The sequence below is a fragment of the Bos indicus genome, chromosome 5 (assembly GCF_029378745.1).
Source record: "Bos indicus isolate NIAB-ARS_2022 breed Sahiwal x Tharparkar chromosome 5, NIAB-ARS_B.indTharparkar_mat_pri_1.0, whole genome shotgun sequence".
Taxonomy (NCBI): Eukaryota; Metazoa; Chordata; class Mammalia; order Artiodactyla; family Bovidae; genus Bos; species Bos indicus.
In genome coordinates this window covers 41,989,999-42,007,313 of record NC_091764.1, presented here as the reverse complement: position 1 = coordinate 42,007,313, position 17,315 = coordinate 41,989,999, and the positions used below count along the sequence as shown (strand labels likewise).

Below are 17,315 nucleotides of genomic sequence, written 5' to 3'. Positions count from 1 at the left end.
TTTGTTTGCACACTAAGAGATTTTTCTTTTACCTTTTCCTTTGTTAAAGCAAAAAAGAAATGATTAAGTTGTTTACCTGTTCTAATACACAAGCGCAATAGATGAGAAGCTAATGGAATTGATGTAAATACTCCTGTCTTTTCTTAACTCTAAAGAAAGATAAAAGGAACACTTTCCATTGTAAAATAATCTTCCTCATTACAAAGGAAAGGGTCATTAGAAAAAGATAAACAAAACTGTAATGAATTAACGAAAACTTAGGTTTTTCAGTAAGAGTGTAGTTAGATCTTACCTTATTGATGCCCATTGACAGGAAGTGATCTAGAAGGTATCGGGCTTCTGTAAGTGTGCAAGCATTAATGACTGCAGTGACATCCAATGTTTCTCCTTCTTCCTGCATCAAACCAGCATATGATGTATCATTACCTTGAGCTGAATGTATTTAACAGAAGACAAACCCTATTGCTTCATGCATTTATTTGATATTATTGGATTAGCTAATGAGACTTCTCAGAAAAGCATAAAAAAATCCCTACTCTAAGAAACATATGGTCTAGTTTAAAAGATAAAACATTTAAGCAGTTAAGAATTCAAGATGGATTAATAAATGATATATACGTTTTATCAATGATAAATAACATCACACAATCAGCAGAGAAAGCTACAAAGTAGGCAGGAGGGGTATACATGCAAAACCTGAGAATTATATTAAACTGTAGATTAAAAATTCCCTTTATATAAAAATTTAAAGTGCTTTTAGTGACAAAAATACTTCTCATTAAACATTTTTCTTAGTTACAAACCTTTGCTTCTTCCATCTGCATGATATTGGCTTGACAGTCAGAAATACTGTCATTGATATAATCTATATTAGCAGTTAATGACTCCATCTCTTCATTGATGTTAATCACATTTTTATCTCCTTCTCCATTCTCCTTGACTATCTTTTCCCTTTTCTTTGAAAGTTTCTCTCGTCTTTTTGTGAGTTCTTCCCGTTGCTATTGAGAAAACAGATTAGACTTTAAGAAATTATGTTCATCTCGGATCTTGAGAACTTTATGCCAAATGAAATAAGTGAGTTACAGAAGGGGTAAATCCTGCAGGATCCCACTTCTGAGAAGCATCTAAATAGTCAAACTCATAGAAGCAGTAAAAAGAATGATGGTTACCGGGGATTGAGGAAGAGGAAATGGGGAGTTACTGTTCAGTGGATATAAAGTTTCAGTTATATAAGATGAGTAAGTTATAGAATTATTTACAACACTGTGCTTATAGTTGACAACACTGTGCTATACATTTTAAAATGTATATTAAGAGGGTAGAGCTCATGGCATCTGTTCTTACTACAATTAAAAAAAAAAAGATGTTCATCTATTCATACACAATGCAATCACCACCCCCCCAAAAAAACACAGGTTGGCAAGTATTCAATTTACCCAACAAACAAATGTAGAAAACAAAAATTAACAGCTGAGAGAGTGCAAATCTACTGTCTACTTTTCACACCTTGAGCAGCCTATTCATATCAGCCTCCATATTGGAAATAGTCATTTTCTGCATGATGATGTCTGTGACTCTGCGTTCAAGAAGCTGCCACTTCATGCGAGCTGTTTTAGAAGTAAACACTCGGCCAGTCAATCCTTTCCTTTGATATTTTTTTCTATAATCATATAAAAACATACAAACATAGTTACTTATGTGCTTGTTTGGTTATGTGACACCAAATGATGAGCTGTTTTTCATTTAAGTCCAACATTCAGTGACGTAAAGATTACATCAGTAGGAACAGAAGAACATGCTTACCTGGTTCCATTTGCCGTGGGTGTGGGTAAGGCCTGGACTCTTGCCACAGGAATTCTCATTTTTTGCTGGGTTCCAGCTCTTAATGCATCTGTTTCTACAGCAGCTGCACTGGAACCTGTGTCCTGAACAGGAGTATCAGATGAGCTCAACTTCCGAGTGACTTTCCCAGCCACTTTATCTGACATGGGCCTTACTTGCCGACGAAGAGCTGTAACCTGAAATAGCAATGGAGACTGACTCATTCTCAGTCTATAGAAATACATAATTTATTTCAAAGCCAGAATGTTTCCTCCAAATGGTCTACTTGCCTCTTCTGTTTTGCGACGAAGAACCACTTCTTGGTTTCTTTTTTGGGCTTCTAGAAGTCTAAGTTGATGCTATAAAATAATATTGAATAAGTTAAAATAGTAAACTGAAAGATAAAATACTTCTTACTTCTTTATTTTCACTGTCCCATTTCACTGGGAACTGTAAGAATTCTCAGTAGCATCTGAGCTAAGAATCACCTTGCATCCATTACTATGGACTTCGCAGGTGGCACTAGAGTTAAAGAACCCACCTCCCGCTGCAGGAGACATAAAGAGACACAAGTTCTATCCTTGGGTCAGGAAGATCCCCTGGAAAAGGGCATGGCAACACACTCTAGTGTTCTTGCCTGGAGAATCCCATGGACAGAGGAGGCTGGTGGGCTACAGTCCACGGGATCACAAAGAGCAGGACACAACTGAGTGACTAAACACAACACAGCAGCAATAAAGGGCTTACTATATGCAAGTATCTTCCTAAACACTTTACAAATATCTCATTTCTGTTTTGGTTGCTGGCTGAGGCATGAACAGGAAGAAACACAGTTTAGAATATTTTCAATAGATATTTTCAATACAATACCTTGTATTACAAGGTATACAATAATTATAAACTCTGGTTTAAATATAGAGAGAACATATATTAATTGTATTAGCACTTTATAATAACTTTGGAAATACTATATTGGTCAATAAAATTAACTGGCTACCAATTTGTTTCTAAGTAGTCTATATGATAAAGAAAATTATTAATTACTTTAAGCCATTTTACAGGGACATAACTTAGGAAATAGTTTTGGACTAAAAATAAAACATGTTCTGGTTCTGTCATTTATTTAACTCTGTGATCATGGGCAAAGCTTTGGACTTGGACTTGATCACAAACATCTCTTCTAGGACTTCAACTCTGTGATGTAACAAATAGCTCTCTATGTTGTACATCCCAAATTCAAACAGATGATTCATTCCAAGTTTATATATATTCTTATCAGATAGGAATTCGTTGAGAAAAGGACTCTGTCTTATCACTGTGACACCTTGCCTATACAATAATAGACAGGGAAGAAAAACTAATAAATCTTTTTAAATTAATGAACTATCCAAAGTTAAAATTAACCTATAGTTTCAAGCTTGTTACTAAATTTAATTTCTTCATATTAAAAATCAAATCTCAAGCTCACTCATAATTTTTGTACGACATACACAACATATTTGGTTCTCTAAGGGTTCAAATTGAATATTACAAGAAACACTTTAGACAGGAGTAGAATATGCACACAAGGCATATTTAAAGAGAGGAAAAAGTCTGAAATGGTAGCTTTTTATATGATTAGCCAGAAAAGAGACATCATATGTGTGGATAAAATTCAAAAGTTCAGTCTTGGGAATTAATTGTTCAATATTGATCTCTCTATACATCATATGCTGTTGTTGTTTAATCGTTGTGTCCAACTTAGTAATAAAGAAGTAGGTAGCATACACTGTAAGGAAATCATGCCTGTCACTAAAAAATTTCATTAAAAATGAAATAAATAGCCTAAAAGTCAAAACAACCAAAATGCCCAACAATTGAAGAATGGATTAGCAAAATGTGCTTGGTACATACAGTCATTAAAAAAAAAATGTACTACTGATATATGCTATAACATGGATAAACCTTCAAAATATACTAAATGAAAGAAGCCAGACACAAAAGGCTACATATTGTATGATTCCACATATACAAAATGTCTAGAATAGGCAAATACATAGGCAGGAAGTAGATTAGTTGCTGTCAGGAGCCAGAGAAAGAGAGGACTGGGAGTAATTGCTAATTGGTCTGGGGTTTCTTTTCAGAGTGATGAAAATGTTATGGAATGGTGATTGTTGTACAAATTTGTGAACATACTAAATATTTGAATTTTATAGGTTAAAACTGAGTTTTATGGCATATGAGTTTTATCAATTTTTTAAAAAGCAGGAAAAAAAGAACAGACCATATGCTAGAGTATGATTCTACCTGATTTCAGTAACAATGTACTGACATAAACAAGATCTAAAATCACCAGGTATTAAAAATGATAAAATAGACTGATTATTAAAATACATTAATATCTTGGGGAAATTAATACATATATATAGTTATAAATATGGGAGTCATCTGACTAACATATTTATTTTTCTATCTTATTAGTCATTCTCTAGCTCCCTAATTTCATCTTTAGCTCACAAAACAGATTTCTATTTTCTAAAATATCTTGTATATTCATGTTTTATTCAGGAAGAATTTAGAAAAAGTTGGGTGAGGAAAATGGAACAAAGGCTGGAACCTAATTGATATTGTGGTAAAGAAGATGATGGCTCCTTTAAAAAAAAAAAATCATAAATAACTATATTGTCAAAAATTTGGAAAGAAAAAATCCAATCAACTAGAACCTATAATTTTAATACAATAAAATTTAGCATATTGATATGCATCTTTAAAATTTTTCTGTCATTGTAAATAAGCATTCATATATAAAATGTTACTTTACACTTAATGTTAAAGCATAGTCATTTTTCATTTTACTATGCAGTTTCCAAATTCTAATTGTTAACAGATGAATAAATACCCTTAAATGGAATGAATTATAATTTATTTAACTGTCACCTCTACTGTCACACATCTTAGTTGGTTTTACATTTTTCATTACTACAAATAACCTAAAGTGAAGATTTTAACATACTGTAATGTAATTTTTCTTAGTTTAAATTATTTGCTTAGTCTGAGTTCATGGAAACATAATTCTTGGGTCAAAGAATACAAAAATTTGTATAGCCCTTAGTAAAGTCTCTTCTAGTGAAGTCTGGTTATTAGTTAAGGAACATTCATAAGAATCTCTGTCTTTGGAAACACATTAAAAATCACTATTTTACTGTAACTACTTCCTTGGTCTCCCTAGAAATAATCAATTATTATTTGCCACTTTCTTCCATCTGATCATCTAGGATAAGCCTCCAATAAAACTTATAGTAATATTATACTGTTTTTCATAAACTTTTATATTGAATTACTATAATCTACATACTATAATAAATTCCATATATAAAAATGCTTTATTGTCCCTTTTTTAATAAAGTTATCAAAAAATATCTTCCATTTATTGAACAATATTATTGACATACAGTATTTTTACATAAGTGGGTCCACTCACATCTCTTTTACGTTGATCCTTTTTCAGTTGAGCAATCTCTCTGTTTCTTCTAGATTCTGTCAATCGGGCTTTTTCTTGTTCTTCTTTCATTTGTTTCATTAAGCGAACCTAAAGTATTAGGTAAATATATCTACTGTGATTACCCTTTTACAATATTCATTAAATAAATCATACGTATGGAAGTATACTCAGGATTCTGAATACTGAACAAGAAAAAATGTGGTTTTGCAACATGTTAAATGGTCAGTTCTTATTTTCATAAGATTAATGTATTTATATTTTGAAAACACTTCTAACATATTAATCCAGTGAACCAGTGAAGTTACTCAGTCGTGTCTGACTCTTTGGGATCCCATGGACTGTAGCCTACTAGGCTCCTTCATCCACAGAATTTTTCAGGCAAGAGTACTGGAGTAGGTTGCCATTTCCTTCTCCAGGGGATCTTCCTGACCCAGGGATAGAACCCAGGTCTCCCACATTGCAGGTAGACACTTTACTCTCTGAGCTACCAGGGAAGCCCTTTTTAACATATGAATACTTCTATCAAATTACTTACTGTTCTAAGCTTTTTATATTCAATCCAGGGGTTTTATTACTAGAATAAGTTTTTGGTATTTAACTTATTATCAGTAGCTGTGTGACCTTGAACTAGTTACTTAACCACTCCAGGCTTTGGTTTTCTAATGTATAAGATCATGGCATCTGGTCCCATCACTTCATGGCAGATAGATGGGGAAACAGTGGAAACAGTGTCAGACTTTATTTTTTTGGGCTCCAAAATCACTGCAGATGTTGACTGCAGCCATGAAATTAAAAGACACTTACTCCTTGGAAGGAAAGTTATGACCAACCTAGATAGCATATTGAAAAGCAGAGATATTACTTTGCCAACAAAGGTCCATCTATTCAAGGCTATGGTTTTTCCAATGGTCATGTATGAATGTGAGAGTTGGACTATGAAGAAAGCTGAGCACCAAAGAATTGACGCTTTTGAACTGTGGTGTTGGAGAAGACTCTTGAGAGTCCCTTGGACTGCAAGGAGATCCAACCAGTCCATCCTAAAGGAGATCAGTCCTGGGTGTTCATTGGCAGGACTGACGCTAAAGCTGAAACTTTAATACTTTGGACATCTGATGCAAAGAGTTGACTCATTGGAAAAGACCCTGATGCTTGGAGGGATTGGGGGCAGGAGGAGATGGGGATGATAGAGAATGAAATGGCTGGATGGCATCACTGACTCGATGGACATGAGTTTGAGTGAACTCCAGGAGTTGGTGATGGACAGGGAGGCCTGGCGTGCTGTGATTCATGGGGTCTCAAAGAGTCGGACACGACTGAGTGACTGAACTGAACTGAACTGGACTGAACTGAATATTTCTATGGGATTGGATTTCTTTGAGAATTCAATGAGTTTATACCCACCTTGTGCCTATAACAGTGCCTGGCATTATAGTAAGCACTTGTTATTTTTGGTATTTTTGTTGTCATCAGCAACTATACAACATAATAACCTAACTACTTTTTCAATCATTTCCACACTTCCTAAGGAAACTACATTGATTTTCATGGCAAAATGTTAAGAATAATCTATTCTAAAACAAAAACAATAACAGATAAGAATTCACATACTCTCTTTGGTGAAGGGAAAAAAACTTGCAGTTTTTTATGCATGGGAACAATAACCACCAAATTCAAGATAGCCACCTCTAAGAGAAAGGAGACTATGATCAGGAATGGATATATAGGAGGTTTTGTACATATCTGTAATATTTAATACCTTAAACTAGACACTGAATATATTGTTCATTGTTTTTATCTCTGACTTTTTGCATGCTTGAAATATTTTTACTTTTGCTAATCTGTAAGAGTTTTAAGAAAATAAAGATAAATATCCATTAAAGTCAGAGAAGTCCTACTGACCACATGATTTTCAGCCATTTCAAAGAAAGACTCTGATAATGGATAACTATAGGAAACAATGACTAACTGCCAAAAGGAAGTGCATCATTTCTAGGTTACAGAAAGAATACAGAATACAGAAAGAACCACAATAATTTTTTTGGTCCCAAATGACACAAGTATTACCATCAAACATTAATTGAAAATATAATCAATACCTTAGTTTTCTTCATTTCCATCACATCCTGCTGTAATTTCTTCAATTGTTTTTCATATTGGGACTGATTTTTAAGCAACCTTGCATGCTCTTTCTGAGCTGCCTGAAGTCTCTGCAGTTCTTTATTCATGGCTTGTAGTTTCTTTTCATATTCAGACCTCACTTTTTTTGCCTTTTCTTCTGAGTAAGATTCCATTGAGCCTAAACGACCAAACAATATTTGCATTTGTTTTTGTGAGATACAGATATTTATTTTACAGATTTATAATTCATGACCTTAGAGAAGAACTACCTCCCAAATACAAACCTCAGGAGGCCAGGGTGTCTTTTAATTACTCTCTCTTTTAATATTGATTCTTACTTAACAGCCATTGAATTTTTATTTTTCTAATTTAAAAAAAGTTCCCAGCATAAATCAAGGCATTAAAACAATTAGCCACAACTTTGGGGAAAAAAAATAGCCTAGACATATACCAGCATGAAAAAACAAAAATGAACAGTAATATTTAACATAATCAGATAAATTAGCATTTAATGTGACTTCTAATATAACTTTTTTTCCTGTAAAGGAAGAGAAGATAAAAATCCAATGTGACAATTTACTCTGAACTTTAATTTGAATTAAATATAATTCTTACCTAAGTTTTGAAGCACTTGGTCTCTTTCAAGCTGTGTGTCCCGAATTTTATGTTGTAGCATCATTAGCTTCTCTTCATACTGTTTTTTCAGCGTCTGCAGTCTTTTCTGGCTATTTTCTAGTTCATCAATCAGCTTTTGCTTGATTGCAATTTCACAAGTAATGTTTGCTAAGTCTGCTTGATAATTGGCTAGTATAAAAGAAAAAAATAAAAATACTGGATAGGCTGTAATCAAAGCATGAAAATCATCTCTACATTCAAGTATTCACCTGGCAGCTGTAAGGAAAATATCCTGAATATACCCAAAACTAAAAAAGTGGCAACAAGATAAAGAGTGTTCACATTGGTCAAGGACAAGAAATACCACTGGTTCCAAATAAAAATGGAAGTCATATAATGACTAACTACAATAAGAGATGAACATGAGTCTTGGAGGGCATACAAGGATGAGATGGAGAGTGCTAAGATCTTTCTGTCATGTTTTAAACAATTTCCCAAAATAAATTTTTGTCCTTGCACCAAAGGACAAATACCTTTTTCATCTGATTCAGAATCTGATTCATCAGAGCTTTCACCCCCTTCAATGTCATCTTCTTCCTCCTCCTCTTCCTCTTCCTCATCTTCATGATCACTCACTTCTTGACTTTCTTCCTAAAATGTGATGTAAAAAGTGTCTATTAATAGCACAATATAAGACCTCGAATACCCAAAGTAATCTTGAGAAAGAACAGAGCTGGAAGAATCAGGCTTCCTGACTTCAGACTATACTACACAGCTACAGTCATCAAAACAGTATGGTACTGGCATAGAAACAGACATATAGATCAATGGAACAGGATAGGAAGTTCAGAAATAAACCCACAGACCTACAGCCACTTAATCTATGACAAAGGAGGCAAGAATATACAGTGGGGAAAAGACAATTTCTTCAATAAATGGTGCTGGGAAAACTGGACTGCTGCATGTAAAAGAATGAAACTAGAACACTCTCTGCACTATACAGAAATATAAATTCAAAATGTACTAAAAACCTAAATATAAGGCAAGATACTATAAAACACTTAGAGGAAAATATAGGCAAAACACTCTGACATAAATCACAGCAAGATCTTTTTCAATCAACTGCCTAGACTAATGAAGACAAAAACAAAAATAAACAAATGAAACCTAACTAAACTTAAAAACTTTTGCACAGCAAAGGAAACCATAAACAAAAAGACAGCCTTAAGAATGGGATAAAATATTTGCAAATGAAGCTATTGATAAAGGATTAATCTCCAAAATATACAAAGAGCTCATTAAGCTAAATATTAATATCAAAAAATGAACCATCCAATCAAAAATGGTTGGAAGACTTAAATAGACATTTCACCAAAGAAGACATACAGGTCAACAAACACATGAAAAGATGCTCAACTTCACTAATTATCAGAGAAATGCAAAATCTCACACTGGTCAGAGTGGCTATCATGAAAAAAATCTACAAACAATAATGCTGGAGAAGGTATAGAGGAAAGGGAACTCGCTTATGCTATTGGTGGGAATGTAAATAGGTACAGGCACTATAGACAGCAGAATGGAGGTTCCTTAAAAAACTAACAATAGAGCTATCATATGACCTACCAATCCCACTCCTAAGCATATATCTGGAGAAAACCATAATTCAAAAAGATTCAGGCTCCCTGTTCATTGTAGCACTATATGTAATAGCCAGGACATGGAGACAATCTAAATGTCCATTGGCAGAGGAATGGATAAAAAAATGTGGTACATATATACAATGGAATATTAGTCAGTCATAAAAAAAGAACAAAATAGTACCATTTGCAGAGATATGGGTGGTCTAGAGAATGTCATATAGAGTGAAGTAAGTTAGAAAGAAAAAATATAGTATATTAATACACATATATGGAATTTAGAAAAATGATATAGATGAATTTATTTGTAAAGCAGATATAGAATCATAGATGAAGAGAACAAATGTATGGTTACCGAGGAGGTGAGGAGAGGTGGGATGATTTGGAAGATAGGGATAGACATATATATATTACAGATAACTAATGAGAACCTACTGTATACCAAATGGAAGTCTACTCAATGATCTGTGGTGACCTAAATGGGAAAGATATCTAAAAAAGAGTGGATATATGGATACATATAACTAACTCACTCTGCTTTACAGCAGAAATGAACAATATTGTAAAGCAACCACATTTCAGTAAAAAATAAATAAAATAAAATAAAGAAAAAACAAAAAAATAAAAGTCAGTTAGAATATTTCTTTTTCCCTCAATATTATGGAGTGTTGGAGAAGGCAATGGCACCCCACTCCAGTACTCTTGCCTGGAAAATCCCATGGACGGAGGAGCATGGTAGGCTGCAGTCCATGGGGTCACTAAGAGTCAGATACGACTGAGAGACTTCACTTTCACTTTTTACTTTCCTGCATTGGAGAAGGAAATGGCAACCCACTCCAGTGTTCTTGCCTGGAGAATCCCAGGGATGGGGAAGCCTGGTGGGCTGCCGTCTATGGGGTCACACAGAGTCGGACACGACTGAAGTAACTTAGCAGCAGCATTATGGAGTGTGCCTAGCAGTATGATTTAATTTTGCCCCGCCTCTATTATAATACTTCACATATTAAAATTTGCAATAAAGTCTCACTGAATAAATACAAAAAAGAGAGACTGTGTGATTATGAAGTATAAGAGCATAAAAATTTCACTTCTTGTTAAAATAAATCAATATACAATTTTAAGGTTATTTTATAATAACTTTGTCTTAAATCAAAGAGTACTTTATCTCTTAGTACTCTATCATCCCTTAGAAAATGTTTTCATAATGCATAAGACTATAAGTTGCTAATATTTCATAGCTCACATTTCTGAAGAAAAGAAATCCTCAAGAAAACAGTTTAAAATGGATGCATGATAATTGATTCTCTTTTCTACATACAGGTTAGCATAGTTATCAGCAACCAAGAATAACCTAATCTAGGGACTCAAAGCTCCAGGTTCATGTTTTCATACTTACAACTTCTAATTCAATGTTTTCTCTTTCTGAAATATTCTTTTCTTCTTTTTTCTCTTGGTCAGTGTCTGTATTATCCTCTTTACCAGCCACACTTCAAAAAAAAAAAAGAAACAAAATGTATAGTATTAAAGAGGAAAATTGTTCACTTTTCTCCTTATAGATTTTTAAAAACCATCAATTATTTCTGAAAACAAATGAGAAGAGTTCATCATTTAACAAAGAGCAAAGTTATCATGTCTGATGCTTCAGAGGAAAATAGAAACTGCCATTCAACTCATAGTGTAATGAATTTATATAATTGGAGAAAATCTTATTTTCTAGAAACAGTGAGGAATAGATTATACCCTGGAGCATGACACCTGATACGATATCTAAGAACTACTCAGAGTAACATTCAATAAGCTAGAATGCAGGCAAACTAATTTCAATGGAAATTAAAAATAGTTTTGTTTTCTCATCTAAATATCTAAATTTTTTCTCATCTTAATACAAAGATATAGAAACTTCATTTTTATTGATGTCCTAATACATTTAAGGATAAATCTGCCCACAGTAGGTTTGTCTCCACTGGTTGCATCTGTCATTGTGTTCAGATTTCTCCTGGTAATAGCACCGGCTCTTTTCTCCTAGGTCATCCCTGTAGCACAGGTCTGTTTTTCATAATGTTCTCACAGAAATGGATCTCCACACATCAAAACTGTCTGAAGTTCAGCCTGACCACTGATTTAATAGGAAATTTCAGGATCAGCCACAAGATTCACCAACCAAACAAAAGTCTCGTTCTCGGGTATCAGTACAACAGCTCTAACTGCATGCTGCTGCTGCTACTGCTGCTAAGTCGCTTCAGTCGTGTCTGACTCTCTGCGACCCCATAGACAGGCAGCCCACCAGGCTCCCCCGTCCCTGGGATTCTCCAGGCAAGAACACTGGAGTGGGTTGCCATTTCCTTCTCTAATGCAGGAAAGTGAAAAGTGAAAGTGAAGTCACTCAGTCGTGTCCAACTCTTAGCGTCCCCATGGACTGCAGCCTACCAGGCTCCTCCACCCATGGGATTTTCCAGGCAAGAATACTGGAGTGGGTTGCCACTGCCTTCTCCGAACTGATGTCAAATAGTGTTAAAGCTAAGCTACTTCAGCCCTAGTGGCCATGAGAAAAAGAAGAGTCCACAACAAGAAAAAAATTTAAATAGTTACATCACTCTGACCCTTCTTGGTTTAGCAACCATGATCAATCACGCACAGAAGTTATACTTTTGTTCGTCAGACTCATGTATTTTTATCAAGCTAGATAGTATTAAGAAAATGAATTTCAAATGAATCTATATGTGAATATTTTCTTCTTGTGCTTTAGTAAACTTTTTAAATCATTAAGAATAAAAAGAACACTTGAATAAAGCAATATTCTTGAAATAAAATTTCCTTAGAAGTAGTTTAAAAATTTTATCAGAATATCTTTATAACAGCTATCATTTCTTTCAGATATTCTGCTACATTAAATAACTGCCCTAATACATGGACTTATTTTTAGCTTCTGGGCTAAAAAATTAATCTTATGTAGGCCCTGCTATTATTATTAATCTGTAATGTTTAACTCTAGGTCCCAATTCTCAGAGACATTTTTGAACTCAGAACAAGATGAATATAAATACTTTTCCTTTGAAAATTCTTAATTTTCAAAATTTTCATAATTCTTAATTTATGTTTATTTAGGTAGTTATTTCTTTAATTTCTATCTTCCCCCACTAGACTGTTTAAGTCTCATGAAGGTAGGGATCATGTGTGTTTGGCTCAGAATTATATGCCCAGTACCCACGGTATGTGCATAATAAATGCACATGAAAGATTTATTAAACATATTCATCCCTATGACTGTGCATGAGCATCTCTGTTTGGCACCTCTGCCTGAGTCTCACATACTAATTATGTTGGAGTAAAATTGTACAAATTGAAAGATGCATAAAGACGCATGGAGTACAGCACGTCTCTAGAGTGAGTAGAAACTACTAGCAAGAACATCAATTAACTGGAGAGGAACCAAGTAAACTACAGCAAGGTTCCATGAGTTTGTTAAATCACTTGTTAGAGAAAAATGCTGAACATATTTGAATGCTTATCATACATCACTTAGGATATTGATTTTCCATCATCATGGATTTCAAGATGGAAATTTAGAAAGAAATTCCCCTTCATCCAGTCATCTGACTCAAAGGCCAGCACCATGTACTCAAGCAGTCCTATACTTGAGATAGACCTAAGGCTGAGAGCTAGGAAAAGAACATGTGTATGGAGATATTTCTTACTCCCTCTTCTACGCAGTTTCCCTTCCTCACCTGCAACTGTTGCAACATACAATTTTTGTTATTATCAGTTCCTTCATTACTTCAGGTTCCAGCACAAATTTCCTCTTATTCAGGTTTATAGCCATACAACCACCTTGTTCCAGATACTTGACCTAACATACCCTCCTACTTCCTCCAAGTCACCAGAGTCCAGCTCAACAAATGTTACTTCCACTTACATATGAAATTAATTCATACATTATAAGCTGTTTGTGCCAATTCTGATGCAGAAAAATCAGCAGTAAGTTTACGTTATTAATTCACCCTATTTCACTTAAAGCTTCAGCTTTTAAAGTACAATTTGATACTTAATGATTATTATACAGCAAATAGTCACACTTTCCTCAATAAACTGGAGAAATTTTATATCTAAAATAACTGTCTAAGCAGCAATGAAAAATATGTAAGTTTGCACTTTACATAGAATCAGAATCTTTGATCTGGAAGACTAGTGATCAAATGACTTAAAACCTTTGACATCTTGACCACCAAAGTCAACATCTCTGTTGACAACGAAAAAAAGAAACTTTGCCCTGGGAAAGTTTATCAACTCAAGGGGACTTAAAACCAGGTGTCATGACTCCAAGGCCAGTATTCTAGAATATTGCCTCAAAGTTCGGTTCACAGAGAGAGAAGCATCAGCATCATCCAGGAGCTTGTAAGATATGTAGAATCTCAGGCTCCATCTCAGTCCTACTGTGTCAGAATCTTCATTTTATCAAACTCCCCAGGCTATTTACATGCACATTCATGTCTAAGAAGCCTTGTCCTAAAACACCAAATAATTCTGCTTTTGTTATCCATTAGGGATCATATAAATATTAGAAGCGAACTATGTTCATTAAGTACATTTAAAGGACTTAACTACTGAAGGTGGGAAAATGTTTCTATTACACTACTTTAACTATACATTTTATTTTGACCTTTCAAAATAGAAAAATTTTCACATTTTATTGTCCTAATTTAATCCCAATGATAAACATAATATCCTAAACATAAACTAATTAGGTGAGTCCTAAGATAACTTATAAATAGAATTATATTCTAACTATAGAATATGCTAAATAAGTTTAGAATAAATTATAGAAACTTTAGAATACAAGTTTCCCTTGTGGCTCAGCTGGTAAAGAATCTGCCTGCAATGCAGGAGATCTGGGTTTGATCCCTGGGTTGGGAAGATCCCCTGGAGAAGGGAAAGGCTAGCCACTCCTGTATTCTGGCCTGGAAAATTCCATGGACTGTATAGCCCATGGGATCGCAAAGAGTTGGACACAACTGAGAGACTTTCACTAGAATACAATATGTAGAATATAACTGTGGAATGTAGATTATTAAATAACTTAAAGAAAATATAATTTTAAGGTTTCAGCTATTTAAATTAAGAGACTAGTTTAATTGTTACAAAATAAAAGTTCTCAAAAAGCTTATTTTAAGTAAGAAAATTTATAAAGTGGTGCTTCTAAAATATTTAATATTATTTTGAAATCAGTTTATGTTAATCATTTTGATTATGTAATCAGGAGATGTTTAGTAAAATCAATAGAGAGAATTTCTAGTAAGTAAAATAGTACTTGACATATGGTTAAATAATCATAGTACTAAATGAGTAAACTGCAAATTTTTATTATATTGAGAGTTCAGAAGTGTGCTTCTAAATTTTGCTCAAATATCAAATGGAAAAAAAAGGAAAAGATCCTGCTTTTGATGTTCACTTTAGATACATTTAAATAAGTTTCTCTTATTCAACCTTAAATATGCCTTATAAATCTTGTCTGTAGCAAGGCCACAGTTTCCTTTTGCCTGTTGCCATTTTAATGTTGTTTTCCCAACAAAGATACATAAAATAAAGAAGTGAAGAGAAAGAGTCCACCCATAACTTAGCATGTGCTGCAATAAAATGCCAGTTCCCACCAAATTAACAATTCTCTATTCACAGGTTTCCAAAAGATATGTTCTAAAAGTCTAATGGTGGGGTTCTTGGGTCATTTTTAGCCACAAAAATTATAATAGTCTATACCAAATTCACATGAAATTGCCTGAATTTTAATTCACATAACTGGTGTGGGTTTTTTCCTCAAAAAGTAGTTTTCATATTTTCAGTGTTTTTGTTAATTTTATAAGATCATTGTTATTTTTAGGAACACCAAGCTAATATAGTCTGAAATATAATTCTACAACACATAACCTTGTGAATGGCAACTAAGTATTTAAATGACATTTTAATAAAAAACCTGGGAAATATTCCAACCTTCTTTCTTCTCGATTGCTTTCCTCAAGTTTCTGTAGCCTTCAAAATCACGAGGCACAGTATTGGAAGGCCAAGCCAATGAAGGACAAACCAGACAGTAAAAAGCGAAAGTGATAAGAAGGTAAAAATGATACATGAGCTTGAAGACTTTAAAATAAATTTTAAAAGATATCATCAAAGGACAATACACAGTAAAAAGGCAATACATTTTGTATAAATAAAAAGTAAGTAGAAAAACAAGCAGCATTATATCTAAGAAGAGTATATAGACTATCAGTTGAAATTACTCAGCAGTAAAATGTACATTCTCAATTTATGAAGCTGATAAATAGTATGAGCATTTGGATGCCATTGCTTTTCTTAATCTGAAATGGATCATTTTTCTCAGCTTCCAAAAAAAAAAAAAGCTCACTTTCAATGATACTGTCTTCCTTTTAAACCTTTACAAAAGACTTTTTTATGGCATCATTTAAAGAGCTTCAAAAAGTAATGCCTTTATACCATAATATGAATACCATTAATACTATATACTAGGATACTAATTTTTAAACTTGTTTTATATTTTAATATACTACACATGAACATCACTAAAAATTCTATTTCAGAATTATATATGAAATGGTATTATGGTCAAATGAATATGTTTGTTACGATATCAGTGGAAAATTATAATTTTATTAACTCAAATTAATATCACTGTACTAATTACTAGACTATCAAAAGGTTATATCTAAGGCAAAGGCAGCAGTAAAATGGGAAATGCAGTACTTTTCATTAGTAAGATTATTTTTTAACCAGTAAACTATGAGAAAAACTATAAATATGTATTTAGAAGTTTGAAGTTTAAAGAATATTCAGTACACAGAATTGGGAATCTTTACTCAATGGAATGTACTGGATACTCATTGTCTCTCATGTTGGCAAAAAGAGAGATAGATGTGCTAGGCTCTGATTAAGCATATAGCAATCTTTACACAGTATACTTCTGCCTGCAATTCCAAATATACTTTTAAGAATCATCAATATTTTTAAATAAAGAGATGGAGTCTTAGTAATGCATCATTTCATCAAGGCACTTCTCATTTTAATTTTATAATGTGATTTTAATTCACAGGTCTGTGATTGTTTTCACAATCAACTTATAAACTGCTATTGCAAGAAGAGACTAGCAATCTGAGAAAAAAAATTTGCATAGTGATATTCATCAGGGATCAAAATGTCCAGTATAATGGCTAAAAAAGGGAAAGAAAAGCCATTGCTTAAGAAATCTCTAGAATTTCTAGAGTTTCAACCTGACACCACTAAATACAAACATAATGCAGTCTGATGAATGAGTGAATTTTTTATTGATATAATGCAAATCATTTAAAGCTAGATATCCAAAATATGGGGATTACTGTGTGAAAGGCAAATTTTATTTATCCATATACACACACAAAAAAATCTAATTTAGGCTTATACTGACTATAATGAGCTATAATGGCTCAAAGAATATGGTTCCCTGACAAACAGCCCTAATTTTCTATTTTCAACAGGAAGAAATTTTCTTTACCTTACATAAGAGAGCTATATTAAAACATATGGATGATGTGAGCTAATAAACAGGTAAACTTTAGATGCCTTTCCAATTGCTTCCTTAAAAAAAACTGCAATCAATAGTT

General features: G+C 33.4%; 1 protein-coding gene across 11 annotated transcripts in view; it reads right to left on the bottom strand.

The window, feature by feature from the left end:
- Positions 1 to 17,315, bottom strand: part of KIF21A (kinesin family member 21A) — a 186,303-nt gene that overhangs the window by 35,155 nt on the left and 133,833 nt on the right. For 7 of the 11 annotated variants that reach the window (XM_019960793.2, XM_019960795.2, XM_070789275.1 and 4 more), the window contains exons 12-22: positions 15,655 to 15,693; positions 11,069 to 11,159; positions 8,569 to 8,686; positions 8,036 to 8,224; positions 7,399 to 7,598; positions 5,282 to 5,389; positions 2,112 to 2,180; positions 1,804 to 2,018; positions 1,507 to 1,660; positions 804 to 998; positions 293 to 394 (exon numbers count right to left, since the gene is read on the bottom strand). In XM_019960793.2, coding sequence (XP_019816352.2) covers positions 293 to 394; positions 804 to 998; positions 1,507 to 1,660; positions 1,804 to 2,018; positions 2,112 to 2,180; positions 5,282 to 5,389; positions 7,399 to 7,598; positions 8,036 to 8,224; positions 8,569 to 8,686; positions 11,069 to 11,159; positions 15,655 to 15,693 — 1,480 coding nt within the window. The remainder of the gene's footprint in view (positions 1 to 292; positions 395 to 803; positions 999 to 1,506; positions 1,661 to 1,803; positions 2,019 to 2,111; positions 2,181 to 5,281; positions 5,390 to 7,398; positions 7,599 to 8,035; positions 8,225 to 8,568; positions 8,687 to 11,068; positions 11,160 to 15,654; positions 15,694 to 17,315) is intronic. The other 4 variants (XM_019960797.2, XM_019960804.2, XM_070789274.1 and 1 more) reach the window with 1 other exon arrangement.